The sequence below is a fragment of the Carassius gibelio genome, chromosome A15 (assembly GCF_023724105.1).
Source record: "Carassius gibelio isolate Cgi1373 ecotype wild population from Czech Republic chromosome A15, carGib1.2-hapl.c, whole genome shotgun sequence".
Lineage (NCBI taxonomy): Eukaryota > Metazoa > Chordata > Actinopteri > Cypriniformes > Cyprinidae > Carassius > Carassius gibelio.
In genome coordinates, this window is record NC_068385.1 from 19,040,278 (window position 1) to 19,056,710 (window position 16,433).

The window sequence follows — 16,433 nt, forward strand, 5'->3', positions numbered from 1 at the left end:
TGTGCCATGATCTTGCTCATATTTTGTGATCTCATAATTCCTGTGGATGTTTTTGCAGGACCCCCATCTAAACCGCTTCTTCCAGCAGTGCCAAAAACGAGAGGCAGACCTCTCTCAAGCTCCTACCTCAAACTTCCTCAACTGCCTTAAAGTGAGTGCATTAGAAACACATAGGTTGTGTTTTGTGATTTTTATTTAGTTTGTGTGTGTTTCTCTCTGTTTCGTCTGCTTTCTGTGAGGGATAGACAGTTTTAAATTAGACCTGCATCAGAATAATGTATTCCGCTTATTCACACAGCAATACTTAATAGTTTTCATATTAATAAGCATTGCTGCATGAATAAGCATCAAAATACATACTACAGAAGGAATGTATATATATGTACATATAACTGCATTACAGTGCACTGTACACTCTAATATAATAATATTTGTCAATCTAAGAATGATTATCCCATGTATGTATTCGACCAGAGCCATTCACCTCAGCCTATGATGAGCAGATAGATTTCAGAGCAGATATATATATTTAGGTTTCCACTAATATTTTATCTTTCATTATTGATGAAGGAATATAAATTCATTTCTATCATGCAAACGGTAAACTGTGTTCTAAACACGTTTTAATCCAATTTAGAAGACACTGTATTTAAACAAATTTTCTGAAGTGAAATCAGAATATAAAATTTCTAATGTTTCAAATTGATGTTTGTGAAAATGTAACAATTCCAGGTGAATATTCCGTCCATTTTATTTCAACTCAATGTTTGTTTTTTTCTCTTTCAGGGTCTTCTGAGTATGGAGAAGATACATGTCATAATTCGCTTCCTTCCTGTTATCCTCAACCAGCTCTTCAAGGTGCTCACCCAAAACGACAGTGATGAAGTGACGGCCAGCACCACCAGGTACAGACCCATCGCTCGCTCTTCTGAATGCAGTCAACCAACACCGCTTTCAGATTTGATTCTTATCTCAATCTCTTTTTCATCAGGGTCCTGGTCCACATCTTAGTTAAGTGCCATGAGGAGAACCTGGGCCACTGTTTGCACTCTTACATAAAGGTACATGACATCTTGTCATGACATGTAGAAACGTGTCATTCATTATGTGTGTGAACGAGAACATGGGGACACATTTGTGTTTCTCTTTTGTTTTACCAGTTTGTCTTTAAGACTGAAGCGTGTGGCTTCAGAACCGTTCACGAAGAGCTGGCCAAGGGCATGACCTCTGACCTGACGAGCAGCGACCAGTCGGTCATACGCAACATCCTCAAGGTGAGCTCACACGAGCGTCTCTCTCTTACAGAAGTGGACGGACCGTTTTTAAGCCCGTCGACTGATGTCTGTTTGTTCCCCTGCAGTTCTCCTGGTTCTTTCTGGAGATCATAGTGAAGTCGATGGCGCAGCATCTGCTGGACTCAGATAAGCTAAAGGTAGTTTTTGAGCCAAAAGACATGATCTCAGGCTTAATACATCTACTCCTATTATATTTTAACAGTAGCCAGTAAACCTAAAATAATGACTTATAATCAGTGTGATGCTATAGTTTGAAAACCAACTCTCACTATTAACTAGTTGCTTATTAGCATGCATATTACTAGCATATTGGCTGTTTATTAGCACGTATAAAGCACATATAAATGTCTTATTCTGTATGATGCCTTAATCCTACCCAATACCTAAACTTAACAACTGCCTTATTAACTATTAAAAAGCAGCAAAGTAGTAGTTTAATGAGGTAAAAGTTGAGGTAAATAGTGAGAACTGGTCCGCAAACTAAAGTCTGACCATATTCAGAACTCTTGGTTTGATTTCACTTAAACTTTTGACATAAATGTGAAATTATACTTGTAATATTTGACATGCAGCTGTGATCTACCTTTAACATTTTCTTCAAAAAACCAACAAAGCTGAATAGATAAGATTTGTTTCAGTAAGCACACTGTTAAAAATCGCTGTAAAAAAACGGCCAAATTTCGACAGTAAAATACTGTTTTTCATTAAAACAGTGCATTCTGGGTAATATTCATCGTTTTCGAGAAGTAGCCTGCTGCTATATATCGTAAATTAACAACGTTCAAAGTCGACACTCAGCGGCTGTGTTTCAAATCACACCCTACACCCTCATTCACTATTCCACATGAGTTTACTAATATAATCCTCCTGACAGAGAGAATGAACACTAATGAGTGAATTCAGACACTGATCAACAGCTGCTGTTAATGAGTAGAATCACTGAAGAAAAAAAAAACATAACAAGACAAACACATGAAATACAACTGACTTCAGCCACAGCCTTAGATGAAATCAACTGAAGATTTAAACGATCAACAAACAGCTTCACCAACTTCACACATTACTAACCAGACTGACTTTATTTCTGCCAATCAGAGAACAGAGATCAAAAGATCTTATTGAGAATTAAAGAGATTTAGATGATAATGTTACTGTTTCGTTTAGCGTCACCATTTTGGAGATCAGTGTTTGCTTTAGTTGGGCTCCTGACCATTGACTTTTGCACTTTAAATTTTGTTTTATTGCTGTATTTGTATCTTTATGATGCATCTGTTACAGCAGTATTAATTTTGATAGTCAAGTGATTATGGTTGTTTCTAACAGGCATGATCTACTAGACTGACTTAAAGTGTTGCTATAATAATCAAATATTAATTTGGTGTTGAAATATTTGAGTGAATGACACTTCAATTTTGTAAGATTGAAAAGTAGTGTGATAACCAGTATTTATGGATTTAATGACTAGTTTTAGTTAAAAAGTATTTCGGGCAGCAGTCCCCACAACACTCAAAGAGAGACATCAACAATCAGCATATGAATCTCAACAATGGTGACAATCAAAAGGTTCATGATGCAATGCATGCTGGGTACCAGCACAGGATAAAACTCATCCATGATTCCCAGCATGCATTGCGGCATGAATAAATTATGCCCCTGAATTGTTCACTTATTTTCTTGAATTCTTATGTGCTTATAATTTTGCATTTGTTTTAAGTTTTAGTAGCATGTGTTGTGATGTTCAGAACTGATCTTTTCATTTATTTTGTGGATTGTCACCATTGTTGTGATTCATACGCTGATTTTTGATGTTTCTGTCTAAATTTCAGCTAAGGTTTTTTTTTTTTATTATGAGTGAAATTTTCTTAACAGTAGTATCAATGTTCAATAAGAGAAGAGACACGGGATTAGATCAGAATTAATAGTATTTGTTCTTGTCAATCTATAAACAACAATATCAGATTTTTTTTCTTCTGTGTACTTTTGTTTTGCTATAACAGGTTCCAAAGACGCATTGTTACAGCATGTAAAAAAAAAAAACCTTAGTTGTTGAAAAGTCACGTTCAAGAGCCCAACTAAAGTAAACACTGATCTCCATCATGGTAGTGAAAAAAAAACACCTAAACCTATTTAACTCTCCATAAGTTCTTCTGTAGACATCTGACAGAAATAAAGTCAGTCTGGTTAGTAATGTGAATCTGGTGAAGCTGTTTTAGTAGTTGTTTAATCAGATCTTGAGAGATTTGATGTATTCTTTTATTCAGTTGATTTCATCTAAGGCTGTGGCTGAAGTCATTTGTAGTTCTTGTGTTTCTCTTTGCTTCAGTGATTCTGCAGGTGTTTATCACTAATGCTCAATCATCAATTAATCACATAATTATCTTATTAACTTCACTGATTCAGTGTTACTCTAACACTCTGTAGTGTGCACACATTATAAGTGTTCATTTAAAACTGAGGATTTTCTTGTGGGGTTTAAAGGGTTAAAGATTTAAGATGAAGAAAAAACAGCATGAAACATAATTTAACAGTAATAAACTGTAATTAATTTACAGGAAACAAACTGTAGAAAAACAGTTATTTACTGGCACCCCTGCTGCCAGTAAATAACTGTTTTTCTACTGTTTCTTGCCGTAAATTAATGGTTGCCAGCAAAAAAAAGTGTTTTTCTACAGTTTTTTGCCGTCAAGTCAAGGAAAAACAGTAATATACTGTAAAATGTAAACGTCAGATTTACCAAATGAAAAAAAAGTTAATTTAACTAAAATATTTGTGAACATCCATAGAAAAAAAATAGGCAAAGTCATACACTGATAATGAATAAATACTGAACTTGACTGTATTAATGTGTGTTTGCACAAGAGAGATCGTTTAGTTTAATGTAGTTTTGTTGTTCACCATTGTGCTGGAGAGTAGAGCCTGTGCTTCAGTCAATGATGAGCCACAAATTCTGATTTTCTGCTGCTTTATATAAAGACAGTAAATGTGGAGTCGCTGATACAGTGATGATCTCTGTGTTAAGTACTTCAGCACATACATGTGTGCTACAGCTGACAATGAGCCGCAGTGATTTGAGTAAAAGTCATGTATTTAGTTACTTTATTACTGCACATTAAGTGTAAGAAATATTCCTTCTCAGTGGACTCAAATGAAATATGTTCATAGTACTAACATCGTAGGAATGCTAGTTTTAAAAACTCGAACTGTTTGAAGCAGTGGGAGTGGAGTTAATTTCCATGGTAGAATTTACGGTAAAATACTGTTAAAAAATAAGAGTGGTAAATTAATGGTTAAGAGCTGTAAATTAACAGTACTTTACTGGCACCCCTGCTGCCAGAAAATTACTGTTATTTAACGGCAAAATTTTTTACAGTGCAAATGTCTTAAGCTTCTTGAGTGCTTGGAGCTTGTGTTCAATAAGTAATGTATAAATAATGTGTTTGCTCAGCTTCCTCGACCGCAGCGGTTTCCTGCAACTTTCCAGAGTCGATTGGAGACCCTGATCATGACGATGTCCGATCACATCTACTGGAAGAGTAAAGAGATGGCAGAGGAGACACGCAGCGCTAATATGGCCATAGCATCCTTTGTGAAGGTCAGGAACAATCATTAGGGACATTTCACTTTTAAATGTGTACAACAACGATTCAAATGAAGTAAATCAATAAATTAGATGAAGGATCATTTTAAACTACATAAATTACAAAGTTAATTTATTTTGTACAGTAAATTGGGCAGCCTATGGATCTGAATAGACAGTCTCCCTTTTCATAATAACATGTTGCTGCAATCAATTTGAATTGAAATATACTTTATGTATTTCCCCTCCTCAGCGGTGCTTCACATTCATGGACAGAGGTTTCACCTTTAAACTCATCAGCAACTACATAAACATGATCACAGCCGGTGACAATAAGGTACCTGAATGTCCTCACTTCTGTAATCACACTAGACTTTGTGCTTTGACTTCTATTCAAATGAACGCTGAACACTAGAAACACAAATTCATGAAGAAGTCTTGAATGTAGTAGTCTCGTGTAGCTAGACTTCAGACTGAAGGTCTGGAATTCAGGCAAGCGTTTGACCGACATATCAAACAACCAATCACAGTTCATTGGTTCATCATCACGTTTCAGGAAGTGGAAATGTCACCACAATAAAAGATCAGTGTGTAAACATTGGACGTATTTTGAAGATTATATGCCGTGAACTTTACATTTTTCACATACTTTTGAAAATCCAGCGTTTAGTTGATCCTGATAAGTGCTCATTGTCACAGTTGTGAACACGGCAGCTTTCTTCTTCCCTGAGGGGGTTTGGCAGCATGCTATCTTTGTTTCCAGGCAGAACTTTAAAGAACGCGACACACACGTCTTGCAGGAAACCTGTAGAATTCAACCAATCAGATGGTGACTTCGACACTCCTGAAGGGTTTCCACTTTTGTGTGCCATATGCATCAGACGATTCAGTCCGATTTGGTGCACCGGTTCATCCAGTTCACTAAAAAGAATCTGTTCAAAGAATGATTCATTCACAAACTGCACATCACTCTGGACTGTTTGCCTGAGGCTCTGGGTTGTAAATACTTTGTAATAGTTTCTTGCACAGACTGATTGTTTCTCTTCATAAGACCGCAATATATATCGCCAGGAGGCATGGCTATTAATTTTGCGTTGCCTGATAAGCTTCTTTTTTTATTTTTAAATAAACTGTCAGTAAAGCAGAATAAATTAACAGCAAATGTTCATGTTTGGGTGAACTATCTCTTAAAGCTACAGGTGTGTGAAAGCTGTGTGAGTGTTTGTTCTAGTGTAAGAAGATATTGTGCTTGCTCAAAGTCTAGTGTAATTACAGCTTCCGCGTTAAAACAAGGACACACACATTAAAAGATCCTAGTTATGAGGAACTTTTGCTATGCAATGACTGACTTGTATTTATGTATCATTTCTGTGTGTTTTTGTCTGGCTGTTTAATTCCTTGGCTGTCTCTGTTCATGAAGCTCTCTGTCGCAAAGATGATCACTAAAGAACCGCGTTGTGTGTCCATAACGTATTTTGGGTGCAAATGTTACTTTTCCAGATGCTGTGTGGGCTAAAGTTTGAGTTCATAAGGGAAGTGTGTAACTATGAGCACTATGTTCCCCTGAGTCTTCCCATCCCGTCTGCACGAATCACAGGTCAGAGAGCACCTCCACCTCCACCTCTGTGCGTCTCATGCACAAAACTTCATGCTTACGTCCCATTAGCATCCATCACTGATATTATCTCTATCTCATTTCTCTCTCTGTCAGACATGGCATCACCAGAAACCCAAAGTGCTCAGGGTAACTATTAAGTGTTTTCATTGAAGTTTTCTTACTTGTTTGTAAAAGTTTGACCAGTTCCTCAAAGCTGTGTCAGTGGATATCAAATGGGTCAATGCCAGTATTTTGCATACCTTATAAGTAATTGCTTGGACTTGGTTTAAACCACTGGAGTTGGATGGATTAATTTAAGACTAACTTTATATCCTCTCTGCAGTTTAACATTTAAAATTTTGGGTGAAATAATCCTTTATAGTACAGTCATAATCCAGTCGTGTCCGTAGCCACTGTACTGCTATGATGAGATTACCAGACAAGTCAAAAATTTATTTTATATCAATGAACCCCCATTATCAAAAATGTTCTCTCACAAAATAAATGCATTGTTACACTTTGAAAAGTGCATTTCTAGAATGATAGGCTATTGGTTGCTGAAAATGTGGTTGCTTTTGCATGATGCTGTCTCCACACCACCTGTTCCCTGTACCACAAGGCCAGTTTAGGTCATTTTTAAATTAGTTTGGACTAGGGATGTGTGCTATGACTAATTTCACTGCCATTTACGTGGACATTTTGTAGTCAACTAGTATAAAAAATAAGAAACCCTCAGAATACAGTCAAAAAGTTGTTTAAATGTGATTCATTTGAAATATCTGAATTATGAATCAAAGTGTCAAATAATTCTAGTTACCTTATTTTCTGAATTGATCTGGTTTACCATCAAATGGTTGAAATGTGCAAAAATCCAAGTCAGTAGGTGGTGCTTTTGGACGAGCAGAAATACTGCTGTAATCAAACACTATTTTATTAGGCATTATACAGTGATAACATGAAAGAATGTCAGTTCCCTTTCATTTATAGTTTCCACCTTTAAACCAGTAAATCATTCGCTCACACACTCCACTCGTCTCCCAAGCTGACATTTCTTTGAGCTCGCAGTGAAGAAAACACATTCACGCAAGGTCTGAGGTGAAAGGAAATTAAGTATCTATTTTTTTAAATATAACATTAAAATTACTACATTTCACCTAGTCAGCTAATATTTCCAGTGTTGAATATCAGCAGCTGTTTGGTTTAGTCCTCTAGTCTCGCCCATCCATTGGTTTGCACCAACCCTGAGTTTTAAAGCAGGATTTAACCAGTGTCCATCACCATAGTAACTTATGCTCCACGCCAAACTGTCGGTGAATTACAAATTAAGATATGCTTTAAATTTTAAAGAAGTAAAAGGAGAAGTTCCCCAAAATACTCATTTACCTTTTATCAACTTGAGTATCAAGAAGCGGACAGTCATAACAGTTGTGCGGTTTCTCTCTCTCTCTAACCTCTCAGTGGACATTCCAGAGTATAGTTTGACGGAGGAGTTCTGCAGGAAGCATTTTCTGACAGGACTGCTGTTGAAAGAGCTTGGGCTCGCTTTGCAAGACGAGCAGGACCTGAGACACCTCGCCCTGGCCTGCCTGAAGAACCTCATGGCCAAACATTCATTGGACCCTCGTTATACAGTAAAGGTGAATTTTGACAATGATTGCAATTAAACTAAAAATATACTCGTTGTGCACCATTTATGATTTTACTTTGTGTGTGTTTAGGAGAAACAGGCACGGATAGCCTCTCTGTACCTGCCTCTTTATGGTCTGATCCTTGACAACATGCCTCGCTTTTTCCTCCGAGATCTGTTTCCAATCTGCCTGACGGCCAGTGACCAGGTGAACATGCTCAGGGTGTCGTTTATCAAATGAAGTGAAATAACATTGCTGTTATATTATTGTCAAGAGCTCACATCAGTTGAACAAGATGAAGTTGCAGCAGGGATGTAAAGTACTGGATTGCTATACTTGAGTATTATTTATTATTAATTTTAATTTAGATTGTAAATATATTTGACCGCACAATTCAGCAATTGTTCATTTTGAATAAAGTATTCCTGAGAGCAATGTAAAGACCTTCCACAATGAATGCAAAGCAAACTGGAGCAACATTTATTTTAATATCATCCAGACCACCCCATGTACCCACAACCTGAAACCACCAGCATTACTTTTAAGAATAATATATTTTTTAACTTGATCCCAGCTTCCTTCTTAACTATTAAAGGAAGGGGTTTAAGAGCTGAATGAAGGGTAGATAGTGCTTGAATTACTGCCAACCCAAAGCCTGTTCACACTCATTGGAGGACAGGGAGTTCCAGTGTGATGAAGATCACTAGTGAGAGAAGCAAAGTCCCATATAAAATGCATGTAATATGAGGTCAAACCCTGAAGCTGTGTACTTCAGAAATGGTACGTTGCACGTCACCTCTTCATTGTTGCATTCGTCTCAGGGTCAGTTGCTACGCCATCTGTCCCAGACATATGGCCAAGGAACATTGTTTCCTGAACTTCTTTGGGTGAAGGTGCTGTCTAGAATGACATATGGCCTGGTAGAAGACGATCAGAGACACTTTAAAGTCCATTACATTAACCAGCAGACCAAAGGTCACTGTCAGAGCCCCTGGCAGATGGTGAAGGCATTATTTGGAAGCCATGGGACCTTAACCATCAAGAGGCAGCAGTTTGGTCCAGGGGTCATCATTGGTTACCTCATTAAAACAATGGAATTCCACACAAAACCCCCAGAAAGAGTACTTTTTTCCAAACTAGGACCACTGGGTCTCATAGACTATTTGAGTTGAGCTTCATTCTGTGTTTTGGGGTGAGCAGTCCATTGGTGGCGACTCCTTCCACCGGCTGTGCTGGATAACAGTGAAGTGAGGAAAGAAGCAGGAATACATTTCAAACTGTGACCAAACAAGATACTTTATAAACCTTGTTCATTAAAGCTATTTTGGGGCAAAAAAATGCACATATATCCATATCCAATATTTATCCATAAATATACATATTTCTCAACCCCAATAAAAAAATAAATAAAAAAAAACACTTCACCATTATTTTTTAATTCTCTCCCATTCCAAACAATAAGTAATACGATTTCCTCCACAGGGTTCCAGAGATGATCTCAGTGTCGGAGTAGGTGTAGCAGGTCAGGTGACCCATGTTGTACACCATGGGAGCTCAATGGATGCATCCTTCTCCAAGGAAGTGCTCAACTCCATTGCAGGTATAGAGGTGTTGGTGGGTCTATTCCTCTCACAAATCTATATCATGCTTTCAGAACATTTAGAATATATCACAACAGCTGCTTTTATATTGGTTTGCTTTTCCCCCAGCCTTTTCGTCGTTGGCTGTATCAACAGCTAACAATGCAGACTCCAGAGGCTCTCTCATCAGCATCGAGTCGAACCCCAGCAACGGTGAGAAGACGGATGCATGTGAAAAGGTAAGCACATGCATTTCTGACTGACAGACAGAGCCAACATAATAACACATGCACAAAACGAGAAACTCAGGACACAAATAAAACAGACAAACAGAATGAATGCATATTTTTTCTCATATATCAAGAGAATAATTGCGATAAATGTACTCAGTTTGCCAGGCCGCAGTCTCTCATTGGGTTTGGTGCACGCTTTGATAAACTGGATCAAGCGGAGACCAGAAGTCTGCTCATATGTTTCCTTCACATCATGAAGACCATTTCAGATGGTGAGACTTTAAACCACTTAACCTTATAAGAAGATGTTTATTGCACATATTCAAATGTCATATGGCCTGTAACTGTTCATATACTGTTGCTCTCCGTGTTGCAGAGGTGCTGGTTTCATACTGGCATCGAGCCATTCACCAGGAGATCAACGATTTCTTCAACATCCTGGAGTGAGTGACTCTTTTCATAAAGACCAATAAATGGAGGAATAAAAGAGAAAGAAAAGGAATCAAATCCTTGTGTGTTTTCATTATTTGGCGTGTTTCTCTTTTGAACAGACTCTGTCTCCAACACTTCCGGTTCCTTGGAAAGCGTCACATTGCCAGGTAAGATCTCCTCTCAGTTAGCTGTGTTTTATCTGTGCTCCAGTACGTCTGGATGAATGTAAGAGTCGTCATTTCTATTCTTTTCTCTTCTTTCTGTCCCAGATTGTACATGTGTTCAAAAGAGGGAGAGAGAGAAGGAATGTTAGAGAATACACAAACATGCCCATATTTTCACTGAATTATTCTGAAAGCTAATATCAAGAAATACAGCAGAAATATAAAAATGCAGTGTGAGATGTTATTAATCCTGTAATGTGACTGAAGTAAAATGGATTCAACTGGCTTGATTCACAAGTACTGATGGCAGAAACAAACTATTTCAATTGAACCAATGGCTTTGTAGAATGATTCCCTGTTCTGAAGCGCTCAAAATGCCACATGGATGTGCAAATGCAACAAAAACATGCATAAAAACATCTTTTACAAACCAATTGCAAATGCTTTATTGAAAGCGAAGTCTATGAAATGCAATTAACAAATCATCAAATACCATTAGAAATGAAGTTTCTGTATGATATGTGCTACTGTAGTTGACGTTGCAGGGCTTGTTTGTCTGTTTTATGGAGGGCTTGGCTAATAAGAGACTGTTAACTACTATTGCTCATTTGAATTATACAGCATCTTTAGATTTATACAACTGATCTGAGATCAGCTAAGACCCACTGATTCACATGGGATACACATTACAAAGCCTCGTTTACTGAAATCAGATGAAACTAAATCTGGAGTACTATAGAGTGCTAGTAGTATACTATAAAATGACTGCAGTAGCATATGACTAACTAGCAGCTTGTAGTGTCATAAATGAACTCCTGTTTTATTCCCACACCGCGTGTTGTCTTTGTATTGACACGTGTTTAATCTTACATCTCTCCCTCATTACGCTCTCTGTTCCCACTTTCATGTTTTCCTCTGTCTGACTTCCATACATAACAATCTCTAAAGATGACACCACCAGCATCTAGCATTTGACATTTAGTATCACAATACTTATCCTGCTCTGAAACGCTCCCCTAGAAGCTTGGCTTTCACTTTCCTGTCTGTAATGGCTGTGAGGACGAAGGTTGGCGTTAACCCTGCTGTAATTGGCTCGTTGTGTGCGCAGGAAGCTAGCGGCCGCTGTTAAGCTGGCTCAGGCCACACAGAACAATGGCACCCTGAAGGGGTCTAACGTGTCCGGCCAGTCTTCAGGGCTCCTACCCCAATGGTAAACACCTAACAGGTCTACACAGAGCTCCAGAAAATCACTTGCACTCCTAAAAATAAAGCTTTTGTTAATCAGTGGAAGCTTTGCATTGCCCAAAAGGGTCTTTATATTGGAAAATGGTATTATAATGTTCACAGGAATCCCAAATGGTTGTTCTGTGTCTGCCAAAACCCCCTTTTGGAAACTTTATTTCTAAGAGTGTAACACAAAATGTGTAATGCCTATAATTAATTATTGCAATAAATGCATTTCTTAGCTAAGTGATTTTAACGTTTATAATGTTCTAAAACACACTCACACACTCACAAAAGCATTTGTCCCAGTTTATATCAGGTGTCTTTAACACATGAATTGTCTGGTACAGTGTACTTATTGTGTTTACGCTGTATTGCTGGACACTTTTGCTGCTATCAAATTTAGACACAGGTTTAATGGTCTAGTTAGGTTTACAAGTGTAACAGTGTAACAATAGTGTAACAACTACAGAAATTAATTGCATGCAGGTATTTTAAAATGTAAAAATGTGTATGTACACAGTGAGTGCATTGTATCAAATGATTCATTTAAATATTAGCACATTGTACTGAAAGACACTTTGTATAAAGTGGGTCTGTCCTGTGGAAAAATCATAGTTCATCATGTTACATCCACAGTGTGGGAACCATTTATGTCTGTATCCATTAAGCCCGTCTCATTCACCTACAGGCTTTGTGCAGCTCTTCAAAAGGTCTTTAAAAGTCTTATTTCACTCATTCACAATTTAATGCCTTAAAAGGTCTTAAATCAGAGGAGAAGGTCTTAAATTCAAAGTCAAAAACTTTTAAATGCCCCATGCACTGCAAAAGCAAAATAAATCTTCCCCAATATTTTGTCTTGTTTTCCAATATACACTGAACAAAATTATAAACGCAACACTGTTGTTTTTGCCCCCATTTTTCATGAGCAGAACTCAAAGATCTAAGACTTCTATGTACACAAGGCATATGTCTCTCAAATATTGTTCACAAATCTGTCTAAATCTGTGTTAGTAAGCACTTCTCTTTCACGAGATAATCCATCCACCTCACAGGTGTGATATATCAAGATGCTGATACAAAAATAAGTAAGTTTATGCATAAAACAAAAACAAATGAATGTCTATGAGGCATTAAAACCAGTTCTAATTAAGTAAGTTTTTCTGAGCCCTTTGGTAGATATGTATTCATGTTTTAATCACAAACTCATAATAAAAGACTTAATATCTTCTGTAATTTTGCTTCTCAAGTAAATGTAGTATCTTAAAAAGGTCTTAAAGCGTCTTAAATTTGCCTTCATATGCATAAACCCTGTTATATGTCTCTGTTGTTACAAAGAAAATGAAAAGCTACTTCAGTGTTTATTTTGTAGCTGAAAACCTAGTGCACACGCATTCACAGTTTACTAAGATCCTATACTGTTGACAGTCTGTAAAGCATTAAAGTACCAGCCAAGAGAGTGGAGAAATAGGGGGAATTGAGTTTTCTCTGTTATTGTCAAGACATCTCTGGATTATATTATTGCTAACTGATGAATCCACTGCTGTTTCCAGGATGCTCTCTTCTCAGGACGGGCACAGACACGTCCGCTCACAGACCATGCCCATCATCAGGGGGAAGAACGCCCTCACCAACCCCAAACTACTGCACATGATGGAGACCACGAGTAAACACACTCACCACAACCAGCTGAAAAATGTCAATCACTGAACTGAGTCAAAGTATGTGTGTCATAACTCTAGTGTGTGTGTGTGTGTGTTAGATGGAAATGCGTCTGAAGGAGAAAACGTCAGCCCTACAGATATTGAGGCCAATCTTTCTACTGAAGTCTCTCTGACAGTGTTGGATATTCTGGATCTGTTTGTTCATCATCACAAGGTAATGATGTGGAAATATATCCCAGTATATGCTCTTAACATAAACATCAACAAGAAACAAAAATAAAATGTACTGACTGATTTTTTGAATGAATTTTAAATAAATGCTGTTCTTTTTAACTTTTTATTCATCAAAGAATCCTTAAAAAGGAATCACGGGTTCCAAAAAAAAAAAAAAAAAAAAACAGTTTCAACAGTGATAATAAATCAGCATATTATTCTGATTTCTGAAGATCATGTGACACTGCAGACTGGAGTAATGATGCTGAAAAAACAGCTGCACATTACAGAAATAAAATATATTTTAAGGTATATTAAAACAGAAAAACGTTATTTTATATCATAATAATTACATTTTCCTGTATTTCTGATCAAATAAATAAAGCCTTGATGAGCAGAAGAAACTCAAGTAGAAAAAAAACATTAATAATCGTTTTGATCCCAAACTTTTGATCGGTAGAGTGTATAATGTTCAAATCTCTCTGTTTGAGCCAAAACATCTGATGTGTGTGTAAGTACTGACTTTGGTTGGACAAACGTATTTTAAATATAAGTAATATCTCTAAACAAAACTCCTTCACTGCTTACTGTTTTAAAGAAATAACACTGAATCACATTAAACTACAAAAGCCAATATTTAAGTTTAATATAAATGTATATATCAATCAATTATGCCATTAAAATATCTGATCACTGTCCTATTTGAGAAAAATAGGAGAAAAATCACTGCAGTATTTACAATCTGTAACTCTTCGACTGATTCTGGTTATGTTGACATCTAGTGGACACAAGTGTGTTTTCTCTAAGATGACTAACTCCTGCTGTCTTCTCTTCTTCTGCAGAAATGGTTGCAGCATGATGACGGGCAAAACTCTTTGATGAAGAAAGTGTTTGACACGTACCTGCTGTTCTTCCAGATCAACCAGTCCACCAGCACCCTCAGACACGTCTTCACCGCCCTGCGCCTCTTCATTCACAAGGTTTCACTCTTTCCCCTTTCACGTGCCTTCAAATAAAGACTGTATAAAACATGGACGTAGTGTCCGTGACATCACCCGTAGTTTTCTGAAGAGTGTTTTTGAAGCTCAAAGTGGGCGGGGGCCGGCTGTCACCATCTTGGCAACATGCCACCGTGCGTCACTCATGGATAAACGAAAATTGGGAACTGGTTGCTGAAACCACGCCTACTTTCCCCAAAGGCAGTGTCAGCAGCAGCAATCCACCTGTCACTCAAGTGGCCACGCCCTTAATTATGCAGAACTTTAAGACTTAATACAATTTAAATGGATGAGTTATAAAATCGGTTCTCTTTTAGCAGTTCAGTCAATGTAGAGGGAGTGTTTATGACTAAATAGGGCATGTTTATAAACTGAATAACTTAAGTAATTTGTGGATTACTGCGTACAAGAGACGCGAACCATTTCAAATGATTCAGTTCTATTTGGTAAACTGATTCAACCAGTTCACTAAGAAGATTTGTTCACGATCCAGACAAAACCAATAAAACCCATTACAAATGAGGTATTTGTTGCATCCAGGACATAATTACTGATTATAATGACTTATACTGTCTTTTTACCCATTGCATTGCGTATCACACTGCGTAAACATAAAACCATGTCTGCATTTATGATCTGAGAAACAACAAACAAGCCTACTCTACTCTGCTTGCACAAAACTCGCGTTTGAATCATCATTGGAAAATTATTTAAAAATAAGTAATGTATTTACAGGCTGTGAGTCAGAAGCACCAGACTGTCCTTGCAATGTTTAAACTGGCCAAATTTATAGAAACAGCCGTTGAGCCACAGACGCATTGCAAGATACTGGTTCAAGAAACAGTCATCAACAGTGAAGATTTTTCACAATTTTCAATTATACCAAAAACCTGCTTGCTTAAACTTATCCTAGACGGTTTGTCTGATTTCCACCAAAATTGGTTCAGATCATCTAAAAACCATGCTGGCAAAAAGTTCTGGAATTCAAGTTGATTAATCAAACCGTTCTTGAAAAAAATGCTCAAACAAATCAAAGATAACACCAAAATGGACCTGAGTTAAATCTCTGCAATGCTTTAGCACAGGGATCCTAAACTCTGGTTTAGCATATACAAACCAAACTTGGTGTGTTTTATGATAACTATGACCTGAGGCTACCTGCACAGTTTCAGCACAGTGCCACCTAGTGGTCAGGAGATATGAAAAATTTATATTTTTGCTTATAACTTCTGAATGGCTTGGCCAAGACTTGTGTTTTGTATCTGCTGTGCAGAGGTGGGAAGTCCTGGGGCCAAAGAGTAAAAGTCCTGCCATATTTTTGCTCAATTAAATCATAATTTAATTAGTCACTTAATTATCTCATTAATTTAACTCTTTGATGACTTGGGATTTGACTCAAGACTTGTTTGTGACTTGGAAGGAATGACTTGGTTCCTCCTCTGGTGAAATCAGCTGCTGAGTTCATGGGTGGAGAAAAAATATGGCAGGACTTTTACTCTTTGGCCCCTGAACTTCCCATCTCTGATGCTGTGACAGATCAAGTCAAACAACAGTGGCATCAGCTATTTAAATACCAATTGTGCCATACTGAGTCAAACTTCTTGTCTGTTGGCTGTATCTCTAAAAAGCATTGGCATATTAACACCAAACTTTGAATGTACCATTGTCATCTCACACTGAACACACCACATCAATTTGATAATAGCGCCACCTATTGGTCAAAAGTGAACAACCTTTAATCATATTACTAGTGGTTGTATTCATAATTTTTCTGCCATTTTGACTAAAATCATCTTAAAATGGCTTTAATTACTTAATTGCTGCATGC

General features: G+C 37.3%; 1 protein-coding gene across 3 annotated transcripts in view; it reads left to right on the top strand.

Annotated features, from left to right (window-relative positions):
* Positions 1 to 16,433, top strand: part of LOC128028689 (dedicator of cytokinesis protein 10) — a 109,479-nt gene that overhangs the window by 78,931 nt on the left and 14,115 nt on the right. For all 3 annotated transcript variants that reach the window (XM_052615975.1, XM_052615974.1, XM_052615977.1), the window contains exons 23-42: positions 59 to 151; positions 787 to 905; positions 992 to 1,061; positions 1,161 to 1,274; positions 1,361 to 1,432; positions 4,741 to 4,887; positions 5,126 to 5,209; positions 6,373 to 6,469; positions 6,584 to 6,616; positions 7,928 to 8,106; positions 8,188 to 8,304; positions 9,580 to 9,697; positions 9,807 to 9,916; positions 10,068 to 10,182; positions 10,287 to 10,353; positions 10,462 to 10,509; positions 11,615 to 11,716; positions 13,284 to 13,396; positions 13,493 to 13,608; positions 14,450 to 14,587. In XM_052615975.1, the coding sequence (XP_052471935.1) occupies positions 59 to 151; positions 787 to 905; positions 992 to 1,061; positions 1,161 to 1,274; positions 1,361 to 1,432; positions 4,741 to 4,887; positions 5,126 to 5,209; positions 6,373 to 6,469; positions 6,584 to 6,616; positions 7,928 to 8,106; positions 8,188 to 8,304; positions 9,580 to 9,697; positions 9,807 to 9,916; positions 10,068 to 10,182; positions 10,287 to 10,353; positions 10,462 to 10,509; positions 11,615 to 11,716; positions 13,284 to 13,396; positions 13,493 to 13,608; positions 14,450 to 14,587 (2,052 nt within the window). The remainder of the gene's footprint in view (positions 1 to 58; positions 152 to 786; positions 906 to 991; positions 1,062 to 1,160; positions 1,275 to 1,360; positions 1,433 to 4,740; positions 4,888 to 5,125; positions 5,210 to 6,372; positions 6,470 to 6,583; positions 6,617 to 7,927; positions 8,107 to 8,187; positions 8,305 to 9,579; positions 9,698 to 9,806; positions 9,917 to 10,067; positions 10,183 to 10,286; positions 10,354 to 10,461; positions 10,510 to 11,614; positions 11,717 to 13,283; positions 13,397 to 13,492; positions 13,609 to 14,449; positions 14,588 to 16,433) is intronic.